Source organism: Colletotrichum abscissum (genome assembly GCF_030869225.1).
Source record: "Colletotrichum abscissum strain IMI 504890 chromosome Unknown Scaffold_12.1, whole genome shotgun sequence".
In the NCBI taxonomy this organism is placed as follows: Eukaryota; Fungi; Ascomycota; class Sordariomycetes; order Glomerellales; family Glomerellaceae; genus Colletotrichum; species Colletotrichum abscissum.
The window spans coordinates 1,196,689-1,216,000 of NW_026850010.1; the positions used below are offsets into that span (position 1 = coordinate 1,196,689).

At 54.1% G+C, this 19,312-nt stretch overlaps 9 protein-coding genes across 9 annotated transcripts; 5 read left to right on the forward strand and 4 right to left on the reverse strand.

The window, feature by feature from the left end:
- Positions 1-114: 114 nt before the first annotated feature.
- On the forward strand, positions 115-2,091 carry CABS01_06130 (dehydratase; the record flags this gene model as incomplete). The annotated part of the gene is made up of 3 exons (XM_060539497.1): positions 115-559; positions 620-831; positions 886-2,091. 3 exons carry the CDS (start codon positions 115-117, stop codon positions 2,089-2,091), a joined length of 1,863 nt encoding a protein of 620 aa, XP_060404892.1.
- Positions 2,092-2,153: 62 nt separating this feature from the next.
- On the reverse strand, positions 2,154-4,565 carry CABS01_06131 (uncharacterized protein; the record flags this gene model as incomplete). Its single annotated transcript, XM_060539498.1, has 4 exons — positions 2,154-3,155; positions 3,211-4,258; positions 4,313-4,407; positions 4,467-4,565. 4 exons carry the CDS (start codon positions 4,563-4,565, stop codon positions 2,154-2,156), a joined length of 2,244 nt encoding a protein of 747 aa, XP_060404893.1.
- Positions 4,566-5,021: 456 nt separating this feature from the next.
- On the forward strand, positions 5,022-6,092 carry CABS01_06132 (malate/L-lactate dehydrogenase; the record flags this gene model as incomplete). Its single annotated transcript, XM_060539499.1, has 1 exon — positions 5,022-6,092. The coding sequence occupies one exon, from the start codon at positions 5,022-5,024 to the stop codon at positions 6,090-6,092; it is 1,071 nt and encodes a 356-aa protein (XP_060404894.1).
- Positions 6,093-6,938: 846 nt separating this feature from the next.
- On the forward strand, positions 6,939-8,456 carry CABS01_06133 (uncharacterized protein; the record flags this gene model as incomplete). Its single annotated transcript, XM_060539500.1, has 1 exon — positions 6,939-8,456. The coding sequence occupies one exon, from the start codon at positions 6,939-6,941 to the stop codon at positions 8,454-8,456; it is 1,518 nt and encodes a 505-aa protein (XP_060404895.1).
- A 398-nt stretch (positions 8,457-8,854) lies between these two features.
- Positions 8,855-9,833, reverse strand: CABS01_06134 (methyltransferase domain-containing protein; the record flags this gene model as incomplete). Its single annotated transcript, XM_060539501.1, has 2 exons — positions 8,855-9,024; positions 9,083-9,833. The coding sequence occupies 2 exons, from the start codon at positions 9,831-9,833 to the stop codon at positions 8,855-8,857; spliced, it is 921 nt and encodes a 306-aa protein (XP_060404896.1).
- A 690-nt stretch (positions 9,834-10,523) lies between these two features.
- CABS01_06135 (uncharacterized protein) lies at positions 10,524-10,857 on the reverse strand (the record flags this gene model as incomplete). Its single annotated transcript, XM_060539502.1, has 2 exons — positions 10,524-10,719; positions 10,811-10,857. 2 exons carry the CDS (start codon positions 10,855-10,857, stop codon positions 10,524-10,526), a joined length of 243 nt encoding a protein of 80 aa, XP_060404897.1.
- Positions 10,858-11,580: 723 nt separating this feature from the next.
- CABS01_06136 (uncharacterized protein) lies at positions 11,581-14,214 on the forward strand (the record flags this gene model as incomplete). The annotated part of the gene is made up of 1 exon (XM_060539503.1): positions 11,581-14,214. One exon carries the CDS (start codon positions 11,581-11,583, stop codon positions 14,212-14,214), a length of 2,634 nt encoding a protein of 877 aa, XP_060404898.1.
- A 609-nt stretch (positions 14,215-14,823) lies between these two features.
- Positions 14,824-16,116, reverse strand: CABS01_06137 (autophagy protein Apg5; the record flags this gene model as incomplete). The annotated part of the gene is made up of 2 exons (XM_060539504.1): positions 14,824-15,342; positions 15,811-16,116. The coding sequence occupies 2 exons, from the start codon at positions 16,114-16,116 to the stop codon at positions 14,824-14,826; spliced, it is 825 nt and encodes a 274-aa protein (XP_060404899.1).
- Positions 16,117-16,931: 815 nt separating this feature from the next.
- On the forward strand, positions 16,932-17,588 carry CABS01_06138 (uncharacterized protein; the record flags this gene model as incomplete). Its single annotated transcript, XM_060539505.1, has 1 exon — positions 16,932-17,588. The coding sequence occupies one exon, from the start codon at positions 16,932-16,934 to the stop codon at positions 17,586-17,588; it is 657 nt and encodes a 218-aa protein (XP_060404900.1).
- Positions 17,589-19,312: the final 1,724 nt, after the last annotated feature.

Genomic DNA, 19,312 nt, shown 5'->3' on the forward strand with positions numbered 1-19,312 from the left:
GATAAGTCTGATTCGGACCAACCATAAGATGAGGAATTGTAATTCCCGCCGTCGCATTACATCGCTCTTTCGAGGTGTCTCTTTACACTCAAAGACAAGATAATCACAGCAGACATGAGCGACCAAACAGCAACCCCAAAGAAAGAAGACGGCAAGGCCCCGGTGACGGGAGACTATGACCTCTCGACACCAATTGACCCCAACGCCCCGGGGTTGAGGCAGGGCCTGACATCCTATGGCGACGCTCATTTCTCGTTGTTTCTGCGCAAGGTGTTTATCAAGGCTCTTGGGTACAGTGAAGACGCGCTCTCGAGGCCCATTATCGGCATCGTCAACACCTACTCAAGCTTCAACCCGTGCCATGCAAACGTCCCACAGCTGATCGAGGCCGTGAAACGCGGCGTCCAACTCAATGGAGGACTGGCGATTGATTTTCCGACTATCAGTATCCATGAGAGCTTTGCGTCGCCGACGAGTATGTATCTGCGGAATCTCATGAGTATGGATACGGAGGAGATGATCAAGGCGCAGCCGTGTGATGCGGTGGTCCTCATCGGAGGTACGTGAGCTGTATTAAACCAGGTTGGAAGATGAGATGAGTATTGACTGATTCGGACAGGTTGTGATAAGACAACTCCTGCGCAGTTGATGGGTGGCATATCGGCGAACAAGCCTATCCTACATTTGGTCACTGGCCCCATGATGCCGGGAAGCCATAAAGGTGTGAGAATCGGTGCTTGCACAGACTGCCGTAACAACTGGGCTGCCTATAGAGCTGGCAAGATTGATATCGAAGATATCTCGGCTATCAACGACGAGCTGGCACCCACGGTAAGGATATTCCGTCACTCGAATGAAAGTCTCATCTGCTGACCGCCGTGACAGGGAGGTACTTGTGGTGTGATGGGCACCGCATCGACGATGGCCTGTATCCTCGTCGGTCTAGGAATGATGCCGTTTAAAGGTGCTACAGCTCCAGCGGTCTCATCAACAAGATTGCGTATCGCCGAACAGACTGGAGGCCTAGCTGTGGCCCTCCATCAGAAGAAGCTCACACCGCAAGATCTGCTTACCCGCGAGTCTTTTCTGAACGCAATCACCGTCTTGCAAGCCATTGGCGGGTCGACCAACGCCGTTGTACACATGATGGCCATCATAGGTCGTCACCCTGCTGTAGCCGGCACAATCACGCTCGACACATTTGATGAAATCGGAAGAAAGACCCCGTTGTTGGTCGATCTGAAGCCTAGCGGACAAAACTACATGGACGATTTCCACAATTCTGGCGGCATGCTGGCGCTTTTGCACCAACTCAAGCCCCTTTTGCATCTGAACGCCATGACAGTAACAGGCAAGACGCTGGGAGAAGAGTTGGAACGCACGCCATTCACCCCTATTCCACGGGACAGCTTGGTCAACTGTCTTCAGCCTTTCAACGATCCTCTGTACCCAGCTTCGGCCTTGGCTGTGCTCCGTGGCAACATTGCCCCAGGCGGAGCTGTAACGAAGCAGAGCGCTTCGAAATATCGCCGACTACTGAAGCATTCCGGTCCCGCAGTCGTCTTCGCTGGCTCCGCAGACATGGCCCTTCGTATCGATGACCCAGATCTCGAGGTGACGCCCGATAGCGTACTCGTACTCCAAAATATCGGGCCTGTCGGTAATCCAGGTATGCCAGAAGCGGGACTAATACCGATTCCCCGAAAGCTCGCAGCTCAGGGAGTCGAGGACATGCTCCGCCTATCTGACGGCCGCATGAGCGGTACGGCGGGCGGGACTATCGTTCTGCACATTTCTCCCGAAGCAGCGGACCCCGAATCGGTTCTTGGTATCGTCAGAACTGGCGACATCATAACCTGCGATGTGGAACAACGCCTCATCAAAGTCGAGATATCCGACGAGGAGATTAAGAAGAGAATTGTCGCGAAAAAGGAAGCCTTGGCCAAGGAAGAGGAAAGTGGCGGCAGCAATGCGCCTTGGGTGGCAAAGAAGAGAATTCGCGGTTATCGAGGACTGTATCTGCGTTCCGTCATGCAGGCAGAGGGGGGAGCCGATTTTGACTTCCTGACGGCGAATGGTCCACCCCAATAGTCTTAGACAATCAAGATGCAAATGACTCTTGTATAATACATGCTCATGAACAGGACTGGATATCAGGTGAAGCTCGGATAAGTTGGTATAAAGTCATCAAACAGGCCTCGCATGATGCTATCCAGATTCGCGTTGTCGCCGGTGTGCATTGGGTCACCAAACGCAGTATTGGCGAGAAACGATTCGAATGGATCTTGATGCAGGAAGCTTTCTGAGCCACTTTCAGTCGCAGAGCTCAATGGCAGTGGTTGGGCAAAGCCTTCTGAGAAGTTCAGTCTGTGGGGTTCCGCCCCAACAAGGCTGGCACCCTCGTTGTATGAGCTTATTGTATGCGAGTGCGCGGGATCTAGTCGCAGAGATCGACGTTGAGCAGGGGGTTCTACATCGAAGGTCTGACTGGAAATGTCTTTGACCCATCGGATGGTTGCCCGGATCATGTCATCCAAGATATCGCGGCAACGTTTTGCTCCGGACCAGTGCTCGCCCGTTGCAGCCAAGACTCCTAACCCGGCGCTGAAGTCAGACATGAGGGCATCCAAAGCCGTCTGCTTTGCTATCTCGGGCACCATCTTCAGACAGTAAAGCATAGTGATAATGCTGAGGACTGCTGAGTGACAAGTATTCCACGTATGTATGAGTAAGTTCTTCTTGTACAGCTGATCAAAAAGACGGATGACCTCAAGAGCGGCTTTAAAGCACTTCTTGAGGATCTCGGGCGATGGATTCGGGATGGCGGGGCTAGGCCGGAGAACGAGCATCCGCAGACCGTAGCATCGGATCTGACAGATGGTGCGGATGTAGTCGGAGTCGGGTGTGTTGGGGATTTGGCTGTACCACTCGTCTAGCTGTTCCAACATTCCTTGCTGCCACTCATTTATGTCAATAACCGCCGGGTAGGCGTAACGCGGTGTGTCTCGGACAATGCTGTTCGCAACGTATTTGAACTCCGAGTTAAGTTTGGCTAGACGGAACAGATGTATCGAGAAGGCCATGTGACCCGGGGGTTGATTGGCAGGTGGCTGGAGTGATCCTTGCAAGGAAGCATCTTCTATATGCTGTGGAAGCTAAGAGACTGTTAGGATGGGTTGGCTGAAGGACCATATACTGGGGCGGACATACCCGAAGATCGCATGCCTCGTCTCGCAGTCCAATCGGGCGACCCATCATAGTCGCGATCATCCTATCCAAAGTGAAAACCACCCAGAATATCCTAGTCCTCATTTCCTGTTCAAGAAGGGAGATACCTGCGTTAGTGTTGATGTCACGCTGCAAGCCCAAGTCAAGGACAGCAGCGATGCACTGATAGTTCAGGTACCATACGTTGAGACGCATATTGGAACTGTGCATTGTGAATATCGTGAGCAAAAGAAGACATTGCAGTCCAGGAATCGAGCTGTCGATGCTGATTCGATCGAAACTCTGCATCGCAGATAGGCAATATGACTCTCCGGGAAGACGTGCCCTCACTCGACGAGAGAGCACCGTGGACCCCAAAGCGAGGACCATAAATACTTGGAAGGCAGCTGTGGGAGCAGATTCCACATCGATCCTGTTCTCGTACATTTGATCCATCAAAGCCATGAAGCTAGGCTGATGCAAAACGGGGAACTGGCAGTTGATAACGTCAAAGTAGTTATCTGCTAGCTGCTTCGCATGATGTCTGCTTGGCAGTGACATTGGGCCATGCATCGCCTCAACGAGAGCAGTTGGTATGGACGGATTCGATACTCCGGTTTTGATTGGCCAAGATTGGTCATCCTGCCGGTTCGAAGTCAACATCAGTCGGGCGAGGAAGTATCCGCTCGACGGCCCGATATACTTCGGGTCTTGGCTACTGCCCAATGACACCATGCCAATCTCGTGTGATAGCGTACTGCTGGCAATGGGATCGACCAAACGAGGTCCTGAACGGATAGCCTGAGTGGCTTGCACTGGCTCTGAAGGTTGAAGCGGCTGTGCTTGTGGAGGCTGACTCCCTGTGAGGTTCAGACTATCCTCGGGCGATGCACTGTTGACTCTGATTGTTGAGTCCCTTGCAAAGGTTTCATCACCGTCAAGTTCCATGTCAAAATCCCCAGACGGGCCTTGACTTAGGTCGACTTCGGGGCACCTTTCCCTTACAATGCTCTCGAGCCACTTGACTCTCTCGATCAAGTTCGAAATTTGACTAGCTGAATGTCAGAAACATGTGCGAAGGTGGGAACTTTGAGAACAGCCATACGCTCTGGGAAGATCCCGAAGACGGACACTCTCGCCGTCAGTGCAAGCAACTCCGGCCTTCTTGCAATTGTTGCACGCAGGCAATTGCCCGTCGCACTATCAGACACCCACTCAGTACCATGCCATCTTCAATTGAGGTTCGGAGGTCCACTTACACGGATCTTCCGCCGCTGGCACCGAGAGCAAGCGAGCCTCAATCGCGCGGTTCTGCGGGCCTGACGGGGTGTCAGCCGGGAGCTGGTATCTTCGGGCATATTGCGTTTTTCGGGGCGGCCAGTGCTTGGCTGGTTTCCGTCATAACATTAGGAGAGCGATGTGGTGTTTGGGTAGGTTGAAGGGAACGAGGCGGAAATTCTCCGAGGTGGAACAGAGGATGAAGTTGGTTGACAGTAGTGGCCCCAGGCCGTGCGGGGAAACCCCGTGGCGTCAGACCCTTTGTTAATTTGCTGTGCCGGGGTTTGCCCGCACTATCGGCTGAATTCCGTCCGGATGCGTGTGCTTCACTGCTCTCTTCCTCGCGACGCCATTTACTTGCCTTAGTATATCATGAGAGGCCATGCTAGGTTCGAAAATCGTACCCCATATCCAATCAATCCTGTAGCCATTGATACGACAGATATTGCCGTGCAATACTCCACATCATCTCCCAACCTTGCACGGCACACCTTCCGCAATTCTGCGCCTCAAACTCCGCATAGCCATTCAGCAAGATGGCTGACGAGTCCCAAAAGATACCAGTGGCCGCTTCGGAGGCCCGTCGTCTGGTTGAAGACATCCTCAAAGGCAATGGCGTTCCCGAAGAAAACTCAAAGATAGTCGCCCGGTGCCTCGTCGCTGCCGACCTTCGCGGTGTCGACACTCACGGCATGAACCGCATTCCTTCCTACATGGAGCGTGTCCGCCAGGGTGTGCTCAACGCCACAGCCCAGCCCGAGCTGAAGCAAGTCACACCGGTTGTGGCGCACGTCGACGGCAAAAACGGCTTCGGCTTCGTTGCGGCAGAGATGGGGATGGCAGCTGCCATCGAGTCTGCCAAGACTTTCGGCATCGGCATGGCAAGTGTGTCGCATTCCAACCACTTTGGCATGAGTGCGTGGGTGGTGCAGCAGGCTCTTGATGCGGACATGATGAGTTTGGTGTTCACCAACTCGAGTCCTGCGCTGCCGGCGTGGGGCGGGCAGAGCAAGCTCATGGGTGTTTCACCGATTGCTTGTGGTGCGCCGGGGAAGGACAAGCCTTTCATCCTGGACATGGCCCCGTCAGTCGCGGCCAGGGGCAAGATTTACAAGGCCAAGAGACGCGGCGAAAAGATTCCTCTTGACTGGGCGCTAGATGCTGAGGGACGTCCTACGGATGATCCCACCGCAGCATTGGGAGGTGTCATGCTGCCGATGGGTGGCCCCAAGGGTTCGGCATTAGCAATCATGATGGATGTGTTCTCTGGTGTCTTTTCTGGCTCTGCTTTCGCTGGTCACGTCACTAACCCGTACGACCCTTCAAAACCAGCGGACGTCGGCCACTTCCTAGTCGCCATCAAGCCAGACCTCTTTATGAGTCTGGACGACTTCCGTGAAAGGATGGACTATTTGTACCAGCGTGTTGTTGGGTCAGACAAGGCGGCAGGAGTAGACAGGATATACTTTCCGGGTGAGATTGAGCAGTTGCAACAGCAGGAACGGGAAAAGACAGGCATACCCTTGGTACAGGCTGAGATTGATGCTCTCAACGAGGAGGCAACAAAAGTTGGCGCCAAGCCTTTGGTAACCCAGGTAGCTGCATGAACTATACCGCTTAACGCCACTCTTAGGAAAGCACTCCATGTTTCATCGAATCTCTGTGGTTCTTCGAACGGGGTCTAGCGAGGCCTTTTTGTTTTTGGTCATGGCTTCCAGTCAGAATGGAACTGGATGACAACTCAGGGAAGTTTCTCCTTGGCCTAAGGTGATCTTGAGACGCCTAGTAATGGTAGTTGACCAGGCTGAAGTGCCGAGACCAGCAAACTTCCTTGTGTTCAAGTCATCATCATCTCATACGTATTCTAGTTGGCATTCACTATTGAGGAGAGAAAAGTAGAGATGATCGTAGATACAATCTAGAACTCTAAAATTGACGATACTCGGAAGAGTATCCTGGCGGTCACTGGTACGAGCGGTGTTTTTTTTTTATTTTTTCCAAGGCCATTGATACCATCTTCCATTTCCTCCAAGATCAATCGATCCAACGTATGGACATCAAGTGCCTGAGATTACTTTGGTGAGTTACGCAAGGCTCCTTCTTACTTTCTACAAGACAAGTTCCCATTCTTACAGACTTGGCAGGAGAGTCAGCTCGGCCCCTTTCCTGGAAAACCGAATCTTTAACTATGCCTTCCCTTCTTCGCCAAAACTTTTGTTTGAGGAAGTGACACTCAATTCGCAGCGGAAACTTCTTTCCAAAATGTAGCTGCCGCAAAACAGACTGTTGATGTACTCGGAGACTTTTGGTAAACCAGACTTCGATTCTTCCCACGTCGTCTCACTCCCAGACAACATCACCCACGCCTACCATCCATCCCAAGTTCAATCCAATCAACACCCATTCATTCTATCGTTCTTTTCTTGGACTCCCCATCATCACCAATATTCATCATGAAGTTCACCACTATCGCTACGTCTCCGCTGTTGCTTGGCTCAGCTTCACTCGTCACCGCAGTGTCTCCTTCTGTACCACTGAATCAGGCTATTCCCCGAGGCATCTCCAGCATCAACCTTCAAGGCACCGACGTCGATCAGAAGAACGATGGTCGTCTTTGTTTCACCCTTGGTACTTTCGACTCTCATTTCGGCGAGTATGATGTATCTCTGGTCGATGAATCTGTCGACGGGCATCTAGCCAATGGCTTCTGCTACAATCATGCTACCAAAGTCGTCCAAGACAGCCAAGGGAATGATTGTGTCTTCGACGATACAGTCAGCAACCTCCGTTGCTCTGCCGAATCTCCTAAGACCAAATTTGACCTGACCATTCGCCAACCACCAGCCGTCGATTACTCCAATACATCGGTACGCCCTGAAATGACGCCGTGTACCTCTCTGTTGAGAACCGTATGCTTGGCAAAGGTGAAAGCCCAGTGCGCTTGGTGCTCTCATCACACTACGGATCCTGAGTGTCACAAAGCTACCTTCTGTCCATGGCGTTTGAGTCCCAAATACGGCCTCTCCAGCTCGCCCTCGCCCTCTCCCACTCCGGTATACGACGGAAGCCGGTGCACAGGAGGCAAGCCTTTCCTCCCTGCTTGGCACCAGTATTTGAGATGGTGTCGAGATCACCCCGAGTCGATCAGATGCCCCTATCTGCCGTGGACTTTGAATCCAAAGACAATTCATTCAGACAACGCATTCAACGATGCCATCGGCTTCATCTGGTGTAATCTCCTTGGTCGGTGTCAACATTCCGATATCTCCGCAATAACGCCACCAAAGACCGTCCAAGCAATTCAAAACGCCCTGGAACACGTCTGCACGAGGTATCCGCCCACGTGTCCCTTCATCCCTCCTGTCATGGAGGTCGTCTTATCTTCCATGGAAGTCATTGCCGACGTCTCAAGGCTAGCCACAGCTTTCTTCACCGGCCATGGTCTTGAGGACTACAGTCGCCCAGCCTTGCCAAAATCTCCCGAGACCAGCCACGGCGCTCCCGCTCGCATAGGGCATTCAGACAGTCAAGGCAGTCTTAGTGTTGTCGACAATGCCCTCCGTTCAGCTACTCTGGAGTTCATCTGCGAGGAGCTCTGCAGCCCCTTGTGCGATCACATTCCCTCAGTTATGAGAATCGTTGATTCAATATTGAAGGGCAATGCGGACCTACAGGAACTTACCAATGCATTCCAGTATTACCTTGCCAGAATCACCCCAGCTGATGTCCAGACCCTGACAGAAGGAGCTGAGGATATCTACGACATCTTCGTCGCCACGCCTTCAAAACTGGAGGATCTGATTGACGCTGTCAAAACCGACTTGGAAACGCTCGGCCTTGACGGCACTTGGAGACTGCTCCGAGCTGGTCTATCCATTTACTTCCGTCTCTCCCCGTCGGACGAACACAATCTACTTCGAACACTTGGAGACATCATTACCCGTTTTGATGCATCCGGTGCTTCGAGCTAGACCACAGTAACTTGATGTGAAGGGTATCCAAGGGTTTGCTGGAGTTTGACGATGCGATCAATGGACAAGAGAGCGATTAGTGCACGCACTGCACAAACCACAATGTTGCATCGGTTGGCGGAAGTCTCTGTGATCCAGGGTACATTGATCACGAGCGACCGGTTGAAGGACTACACGCGAATGGTGACTGGGGATGAGCAGTATAGCTAGCTACCTAAGTCAATTGATAAGAGCATCGCTTACGCCCAACATGAATGAATGCACCTCAAATGCAATTGTGACACGACCAATATTCCGACCGGCAGCAAACATTATAGCACTATAGGTTGACACATCGGATCGTAGACTAGTAATCGGATGGCTGGGCCAACGCCTGGTCGCCTTGCCTGTTCGATGAATCACTTGGTAAAAGTTCCGAAAATGTGTGGTACTACTTGAAACCATGTCTCATCATGGGGTTGGCGAATGTCAATATTTGTCCATGGCCCTGCAGATCTCAGGTTGTTACCAGTGTTGCGGCACAGCTGGCAGCCGTTCAAAGCCCGCGGCCAAACCAGATTGACGATACCTAACATAATTAGCATCGATATCGACCCGTTCAGTCGCGCTCCTTGTGGTTGACTTACGCTGATAGAGGCGGATGGGGCGGCTCTGCATCACCTCGACATGTTCGTACAAATACCACCTGCCCCCTTTCTTGAGATAGGAGTAGAGCTCGGCAATGTTCTTCTCGGGCTCGGGGATGCTGCAGAGGCAGAGAATGGAAACAATGCAGTCGACGCTTCCCTTTTCAATCTTGCCGTTCCACGCCGTGGGGTCGGAGAGAGACTCGATGCCGGTGGGGACGATCTCGTAGGTGCCCTCGAGCCCGGCGGCCTGGACATTCTTCCTTAGTGCGGGGTGCGCCTCGGTATTGGGCTCGATGCCGTAGACTCGCGTCACGCCCTCCGCGACGCGCCTCCTGACGCCGCCGCGCGCCATACCAGCCGCTGCGTCGGCAGCCTTCTTCTTCTCGTCGCCGTCGCGGCCCTTGGCGAAGATGTCCACCCACATCCCGGACCCGGGCCCGATCTCCAGCACGACACCGCTGACGGGCGGGTGGACGGGCTCCTCTACGACCTTGCCGTCCGTGACGCGGCCCTCAAGGAGGGCGACCATCATGTCCGACCTGCCCACGCGGATGTTGGGGCCGAGCCAGGCCCAAAAGGCGGAGAACCAGGCGTCTTGGACGCGGGACGGGGTCGTAAGGGCTGCGTAGTCGCCTTCGCGGAAGAGGCGGAGGATGGTGGGGGGGAGGTAGGAGAAGGCGTTTAGGAGGAACATCCAGGGGCCTACGAGGGCCCAGAAGATTGCGGTTGCTTCTGCTAGGGAAGACATGACTTTGACCCCTCGATCCGGAGAGAGAGTGTGGGTGAGAGAGAATGAGGAGTGCCTATGGTATGTTAGAAATGGAAAGTGAGAGGGGGCATGAGCTCAGGGGCTCAGGGGGAGCTTACAGACTGAACAACAGGTTATATACACAGTTAGAGGAACAAAATACCCGAGGGGCCTGGAAAGTGGTGTGTCCCGGCGAGGGCTGGCCGGTTTATAAGTGGGAGCTTCGCGCAAGGAACGGCCGAAATGCCGGGGGACTTAGAAAAGAGGTATTACAGATAGTGAAGTGGATATATGCATCTATCAACTACAGTGAGAAGCTGTCGATGCCATTATCGTACATAGCAACCCCACCAACCCCACCATGCTCCCCTCGGCGTCTAAATCTAGACAGCTTCCTTTGACAGCTATCTCTGTCTCTTCTCTGTCTCTTCTCTGCCTCTCTCTTTTTTCTTTCCTACTCTTCTTGTTTCATGTCTCATCTGTACATCTATTGCGTCTCCAAGCCTTTCTCGTCTCGCGCTCACACGACTGCAATAGTGCCTTCAACAGCGCTTCATATCCTCCGAACACTTCCACCCGTCTTCGCTCATTCGGCTAGTCCTGTTGGTTCCTTATCTACGTCTCGCGAATTGCTGACATCGTGCCTGACAGCCCTGGTCTTCCAACGTCATGCAAGCTAGGGGGTCCCGTTCACGACGATTGGCCAGTTTGCGTCCATCCCGCTTCCCACGCCTTCAAGGAGCGTTGCGTCTGCTGGCGACTGCTCGAACCCGTCCGCGTTGACGAGGTGCCGTTCCCAATGGAGACGAGTCTCTCGGGCAGCTCCATCGGGCTTCGAAGATACCTATCCATCTGAGGCGCTGGCGCCGTGTAATAGGCACCGGCCCTACACACACACCAATCCACACAACCGTCAGCATTCATAATCCTGCGGCCACACTGATCAGGACCAGAGAGGCAAAGAGGCAAAAGCTTACCCGCCATTCGAGGTGACGGTACCCGACGGTGCGGATCGTTGAGACATCGTGGGGAAGAAAAGGGGTAAGAGGTTATTGGTGTTTAATTTGATTGATTTCTTGCAGGTTGCAATGCACGACTACAGTTGTACGAGGATGAATGTTCGCGATAGTATCTACGAGATGCCTCAGATCGCAGCACGGAACAGCTTCAATACATATAGGGAACCTGAGGATGCCATTTCAACCGTCGACCTGCGCGGTTGGCCAGCAGCAAGTTCTGCTCAATTGAGGAAATCGCAAAGGCACGGATGCGCTGTTTAGCCTACGGTTGGCCTCAGTGAGGCTTTCCAGATCTCTCATGAATCTCAGTTGATAAATCGTGGGGAAGGGGAAAGAACACCTCGCGCATCATCTGCGCGACGCTGCGCAATCCTTCAGTCTCGCAGACTACCATCTTTGAGTCGTGTCCAAAGGAGCGAAAGGATATTTTCGGTCACCATGATCGTCATCATTGGCTACACCTGCATACGATTGCCTAGATTTTGGTGCGGATCGTCGACCCCCCCTGGCATGGCACAGCCTGCATACTTAAACAACAGCGCAAATGCGCCCTTTCGAATTGTCGCTGTGGCTTTAGTTCGAGGGCATTTCAGAGCCTGCTCTCCCCCTCCTTTCTCCCTCTCTCATTCTTCTCGTTGTTTCTGACGCCTTTTTTCCACATTTTCTGCTTCGCAATTGCGGATTTCCCATCGGTACTTGCAATTTTTGACATTTCCTTTCTGGGCAGCATGGGACATAAGACAATTGCAAGCAGCCGTATGACCAGGCTTGATGCAACACAAGTACACGATGGTGTTGCATCATCGAGGCCATCTGCTGTCGCATCAGCAAGGGTCGATGAGGCCTCCAGAGACCTTGCATATCAATTCCTCCACATGAATCGCTCATCCCGCCGCGCATCCATCGTCAACCACAACACCGAAGTTTCCGAGATGCCTTCACCTTGTGCAGTCTCCTTTGAGCGTCCGCTTTCTTGGACCTTCGACACTCCGCTGCAATCTGGAGACCGGCGTCACTCGTCCTTTGAATCGGAAAACATGCCTAGCCTGGCATATCGTGTCAAACCACAACAACCACAGCCACATAACCCGAGGAAACACCAGAGGGGAAGCCCGTCAGTTGACAGCTTGGAAGAGCGGCCGGGTTCGACAGAGGAGAGACACTGCAAGAGGATCTCGGGTGATTCCGGCTATGGGTCGGATACGCGGCGACGAAGTCGTGACGGGAGCGGAGACTCTTCTGAGTATCAGGACGTGAGGACCAGAGACGTCAAGATCTATCAGCGACCTGGGTCCAACATCCTCATACGCCGATGCCCATCACCTCAGTCGGACAGCGACGGGACCTTGGGTGTGCCGCGACGACGCAAGAGGCATCTACGTAGACATAGCGCCGTTGTCGTTACTCATTCACCTGATGATCCGACTGCTGCACCGGAAAAGATCAGACTTCCAACGCAGAAGACGAAAATATGCGAGGCACTATCGAAGCAAGGCGAAAGAGTGGCGATCAGCAGGGAAAGTCTGGACGCAGAGACGCATATATATGGCAGTGATCTCTCCGTTTCCGTCAAAGGCCTGCGACGAATGAAGGGAACCGCGGCTCTGCGCGACCCAGTTGGTAGCCCACGACCCCCAACATCGAGTATCAGGGTCATGAGAGCGCCTAGGGCCAAGAGGGCACCCAGCATCACTTCAACGGACATTCCGCCTGTTCCCGAGGATAATGCTCCACAACAACAGCGTTCGCTCATCGGATCACCATCCATCCGGAGAAGTTCTACGTTTGGAGATGACCTCACTCGGAGGGCTATGAATCGCTTATCCCTTTTTGAGGACGCAGATGGCCACCCCGTCACCTTGACAGACCCACGCGCCGCTAGGCCGAGCCTACATCTCGACACTTCAATTGAACCTCGCGCACAGCTTGAACGACCCCTTCAGCCCACCTCACTTAAATTGACGCGACCTGTCTCCGGACCGCCCAACCTCCCTCTCAACTGGCACGCAAACCTGACACCTCGGCCATCCTTCCTTGCCGTCGAGGAGCAGTCCGACTCTGCCAACGATAGTGGAGATGAATCATCCATCGAGTCGAGCGTCTTCTCAGTCCCGGACTCCCCCATGGAGCCGTGTCAACTGAATCGGGATGATCCATTAGCATCGCACATGGACGTCATTGTCGGCAACATCTTCCAACACTACCAAGAATGGAACGTCCGCGAAAGGGGTGGACAAGGTCGACGAGCCTCGGGCCAACGCGTCAACACCAACACGCCCGACTCCGGTCGTTCGTCGAGGAAACGCTCGCACTCCGACGACCTACCCGACCAGGACGCCTCAGACGGCGGGGACTCGAACGTGATACCGGGATTCAAGAAGCCAAAAGTCCCAGCGAACCCATCGAAGTTGATGTTTGCGTGCCCCTTTTGGAAGAATGACCCCGATAACCACCGCCAATGCTATAAGAAAGTTCTCAGCCAGATAAAGTATGTCAAAAGCCACCTCTATCGGTTCCACGCCGCGCCCATCACTTGCCCCTGCTGCGGCGCCGCCTTTCAGGACGAGGAGACGCGAGACCAGCACGCGCGTGCACGGCGCTGTGAGGTAGTTAGCGAGGGGTACATTCCCAGCCACGAGGGCCTCTCCCAGGGTCGAATGCGACAGGTCTCAAAGCGCGCGAACCCAAGCCACAGCCCGGAAGAGCAATGGTTCACTATCTGGGATATTGTATTCCCTTCAAAGCCGCGGCCGTCGTCGCCGTATATCGATGGAGTGCTGTCGGAGGACCTCTGCAGCTTACGAGAGTTCCAGACCAGTATTGGGACGGATATGATGCTGGATTACCTAGCCTCGCGAGATCCTGACTTCGCAAACGACGAAAGGAGGGCCGCCATGTACGACCGCGTTGCATTCAACCAGCTCCAGGAAAGGATTTACGAGGCATGGATGGCGCGTCGCGGTCTCCGACAGATCCACGATGCCAACATCTCCACGACGCCGCCGCGCACAGAGTCCGATGAAGCAAGTCGTGCCTCCCCAGCCAATGGGGTTTCCTCTTCCAGGCGGGAAGACGATCCGGCACAACAGCAGCGGATGCAGACACAGACGCCGCCGCAGCTGCTGCAGCAGCACCAAAGTTCACAGGAGGAGACGACGGCGATGATCCAGCCTACGCCCGTGCCGCCGGATGTGGCTGTGCAGTTTACGGGCCAGGATTTTGGGGAGGCTGATTTCAGTCGCGATGATATGTATTATGACACGCATACGCAGGCGTTGTTTGCTGATTTGAATGGCTTGTTGCCTGGTGCTGGCCGGTCGGAATTTGACCAGGGTGGGTTTGGACCGCCATATGTAAGGTAAGGTAGACGGCTGAGTAGATTTGATTTTTGATGTTTCGTGCTTCCGGCCGGCTCGGTTTGTTCTATACTGTGACCTTATCGCAAACCTGGTCTACGAGAATGTTTATAGAATAGCTCTCTTGATTACCACTACTATATTTAACAAAGAAGGATAAGATCTCAGAACGGAGTGAGCATTCCTCTGCCGGCTGCTAATATTCCCCAACGACTCGTATATCAAGCACTATCATGGGAAAATTAGGAAACACGAGGGTTTATAGCAAACATGTATCGGGAAACCAACCCTCATAACCTGTGACGCGGAAAATGCTGCATTTAATTGCGAACTCCAATGAACTCCAATACCCCAGCCTAATCCTTAGGACGCCCTCCATGCTACGTGCTATCCATAGACCCTCCACACAACCATCTCCCATATCCCTAACCGCCCCCCCCCCCCCCCCCCCCCCCCCCCCCCCCCCCCCCCCCCCCCCCCCCCCCCCCCCCCACCCCCCCCCCCCCCCCCACCCCCCCCCCCCCCCCCCCCCCCCCCCCCCCCCCCCCCCCCCCCCCCCCCCCCCCCCCCCCCCCCCCCCCCCCCCCAAACCCCCTCCCTCTAACTCGTTTCTCCTCACAGCAACACGACAGCCAAACAAAGCCAACCGTCCGGATACGCCGCCTCGCGCATCAAATCCTCCAACGGCGCCGAAAACGGCACGGGCGAGCCGTGCAGCACGACGTTGGCGAGGACGGGGTCCCGGCTGGAGGGGAATAAGCTGGGCAGGTGGGCCTGCAGCGCGCGGCCTAGGGTCTGGCGGGTGCGGGTGCCGGGGATGACGGGGGGGACGAGGGTTTGGAGGACTTTGAAGGCGCCTGCTCCGGGGGTGTCTCCTGCTTGTGCTGGTGTTGGTGGTGGTGATGTGGTATCCGTGTTGGTGACGGTGTTGCTGCCGGTCCCGGGCGGGGGCGAGGACGGGATGTAGACGCGCAGGGGCACGTTGCGGAGGGGGGTGGGGGCGTTGAGGAGGAGGGCGTTTATTTTTGCAAAGGAGGCGTAGTCGTTGTCTTGGACTGCGTTCCAGAGGGACGAGGTGTCTGCTTTGGAGAGGGACATTATGCGTTTTGCGTTGCCGTAGCGGACGAAATCTGCCTGTTTTTGGGGGGGTAAATTAGAGTGTATTAGGGGCATTTTTGAGTCAGGTGAGGCAAGGTTAAGAACTGGGATTTGGATAAGAAGGTCTGGAGCGTTCTTTGTTCGATGTGGGTGTGTGTTCCAGTGTGAGGTGATGACGGAGGAGAATGTGGAAAGTGGAAAGATGGAGGGGCAGGTGATGATGTGTTTGTCTCGTGGCGTTGTGGAAAAGCAAAAAATAAAATAAAATAAAAATAGCTTTGGGATGAGAGACATATGTTCAGGTAGCGTGGAATGGGCATGTAGCCGAGAAGATGGGTAAATTTGATTCTCAATGTATAGGATGAGACAAGGGAGCGATAGTGAAGACATGACGGGAAGGGGGCGGGGGTTCGAGAAACAGAGACAATGAAAGAGGTTGATGAAAGACACTGAAAAGAGGTTGGAGAAAGAGACAAGACATGTCTCTTTCGTAACTCTACTCACCTCTTTGACGCAGTTGAGAAAGGTGTCGCCGATATCCCAGCTATCGCCATCGCTGACGGTCAGGCGCCACGGTAACGTCGGCTGGTAGAGGTCGACGAGGAGGCCGAGGGGTAGGTTGCGGAGGAGGAGGTCCTCGTGGTGGAAGGCGGAGACGGGGTGGCGGAAGAAGGCGGAGCAGCGGGGGACGAGGAGGGCTAGGTAGGAGAAGCGCGGCAGGGAGGTGACGAGCGGGGTGTTTGGGGCTGAGGGGTGGATTATGTGGAGGGGGATCTGGGCGGACCAGAGGGTTTGGGGGATGGATGACATTGTTGTAGATGGGGGAGATTGTGGTGGGAGTGAGGTTGGAATGAAGGGTTTAGGCGTCTCGGTGGTGTAGTGAGATGAGAGGCGGATGAGAGACGGGTCAAGGAGTCATCGTAGGTGGTTGTGTTTGATGCTGGATCGGGTCTTCTATGCGGCCGGTGACGAGCTTTGAGGTACGCAATGTGTTTGTAGGCCAGAAGAAGCACGACGGGAGTCCGGCGCGGAGGCTCTAAGGAGTGACGTTACAGATTATCCGGCGTTGAACAACTGACGGTCGGGACGGAGGCGGAGGTGGGGCACCTTGTCCGTCAGGAAGGCACCAGAGCCCGGCCGAAACAAAGCCCCGCCATCCGATGATTACCTAAGCTACGGAGTACCAAGGTACGACCAGCGGCAGCACCGCATTGCCTCTTTAAGTTACCCGGGCCATCCCTGGAGCTCCCACAGAGCTCACCCTGCACACCTCCAGCTCCCAGCTCGCACACCATCGGCATTATTTCGTCCTGCCTTGGCTGACTGTGTTGTGTAACCCTCCGGTAAGGCCCCAGACTCCCAGTACGGCGTACGGATAGCAGGACGTGGTCGGGGGATTTTCTCTACCTGACAGCGGCTCCTTCCATGTCCACAGGGAACGTCCCTCCTTGGAGTCCATGCCTTCCGGGCGGCACTAGGGGGCGCTGGGGCGCTGAGCTGAGAAGATCCTAGGTACTGCAACTGCACCTCACTTCTTTTCATTTGGATGTGGTTTCAACCTCAACAACTACGCGCATTTCTGTTGGTCATGCTTTTCCAGCATCGGAACCGAGACATACTCATCCATGGTTGACTTGGGGCAACTAAAACACCATGGTGGACGGTGCCATCACGGCGAGATGTTGACCACCATGAAGCCCGCGGCAAAACTTTGGAAGCATGTCCGGCGAGGCGAGCCAGACATCACATCGCATATCAGGCATCACCATCTCGCTCTTATTGCGCGTACTTCGCACACTCCGTACACTCCGCACACGCCGTCCGCCCGCGAGCGTCGAATCGCCTCGAAGAATCCGTCTTTGAGCCTTGTTGCCTGCGGATCTTTCCATGAGAACGGATACGGGATAGAGGTCCAGCCTTCCAAGAGTACTGTACGATCCAGCCATGATTCGTCGTCCGCCTCAAGCGCGTGCGGCGCGCCGAAAGGAGTCGGCATGCAAAAAATCCTGGAAAATCACTTCAGCGGCACGTCGTGGTCGGTCGAGACTCGATGGTTGCACATGACCCGGCCGATCATCCTCGCTTCGCGTCGACCGCCGAATCGTCGTCGCTTACGGAGTACATGCGTCTCGTCATTTTCGTATGGATACCTACACCCATCGCTATTTTCAACACGCTGCTTGGCCAATTTTGCCCGCCTTGTCCAATGTCTGCCGTCTTACGGATACTGCTGTCCCGTATCCACTGGTTCCCAAACCGGCTACCGACGAGCAGGGACATAGGACCTATCCAAGGACCAAAGCTATCTCTCGGGGAGCTGTCTTCTGGTTTTTTCTGCTCACTGAGTCGTCAATAATTTGAATCGCCGACCACTATTCGCACTACTTTTCGTCCACTACCACGCTATGGGATATAGACTGTCACTCCTCGCACACCCCTTGGCCTTCACTTGTCTTCGACCCGGCGGCCGATGCTACGCGGCAGGCAACACGCCGCACACGCAGGCAGGGCATAGGACGCAGGTAAAGGAAAAAGCAAAAATACACCGCGTGCCACGCTGTAGCTCCGAGACAAGAGGTTTGGTTACACGAGAATGAACCAAAGGTCCCCACCCTCTGTGTGTCTCTCTCTCCCCTATGATGTTCAGGCATCTCTCAGAATCTCACTCTCTTTGGCTCTGAAGCTCTCTAAGCTCTCTCCATCTGGGGGTGTTATCCACCAACCAGGAGCTTACACAACTCGCACACCCCTCCTTCGTTGAGCTTTTCTGCCAACAAGCTCCAGCCTCCGCCGCCATCTCATACAACTTCTTCCCAAGACATTCCTTTTCCTTTATTTGCTTTTTTTCTTTCCTTTGCAAAACCTCTTTATTTTCCCCAGTCTTGGGGGCAGGCCTTGGTCGCATTCGGGACCGTGTCGGTGGCCACAGCACATTATGGATAATATTTCCCCGGAATAAATCTCACCAACCCAGTCTGACCGTTAGACCACGAGGTTGGGTGATCACTGATGCGTTCACAAGGCGTGGGGCGGGGAGGGGACCAATAATCATTTGGAGATCAAAATGCCAGGGTCTTTCGTCAAAACATATCCGCGTCCATAACAAGTTGCGACTGCAGTATCTCACATGAGCGACTCAATCTATCCGTACATCTCACCATATCTCTTACCATCTCCATATCCCAGAGCGGTCAAACCGCCGCGGATTCAGACGGAGGGGGGTGGTGACGAGTCAATACCCCCAAGACCAAACTAGAGCGAAACCCCTTTTTTTTTTTCCTTTCTTAACGCGTACTTTCACGCTTTCTCATCTCAATTTTACCATCACCAGGAGGGGATTCCATAATGGCGCTTTAATGCCGTCCTAGCGCAGTTCACTAATCGGCAATCGAGGCGAGCTATCAGATTTCCAGAGAATACTGCGCGTTAGCACCAGCAAACGCATCCCTGTCAGCGTCGCGCTGCTGGCTAGGCACCTCTATTCGTGTACACACTTCACTCTCACACACACACACACTTCAACAAGTCTCTTGGAATGCTATCCAGGGTTTTACGATAGTTGAAGTCGAAAGCGAGTCTAGCACCTCCTTTTACACTACCTTAGTAACGTAACTTTGGGTAACTCTGTCTAGCTTCTATTTCTTTACTTTTTCTTCTTCTTCCTGTACAGGTCTCATACCGGCAATGGATTACCTATATCTGGCATGTTCTGCTCTTCCCGCCCCCATTTCCAGACTTTCTATGCGTTACTTTGTAGAGTCTACATAATACTTGGTCGACGCCCCCCTCCACGCTCCCCCTCTCCTTTCGTCACTTCTCATTCCTGATAGAATCACTCAAACGAGATGGCTGCGCAGCACAACGCAGCAGCAGCACATGCGCTGCGACCTTCTTTCATGTCCTTGCATCACCTCACCCTCTCTCTGCCGCTGACGCCGCCCTGCTCTTACTCCCTCTCGATCAGTCTCTCAGTCCGTGCCGTCCCAAAGTACCTTTGAGGTCGAGT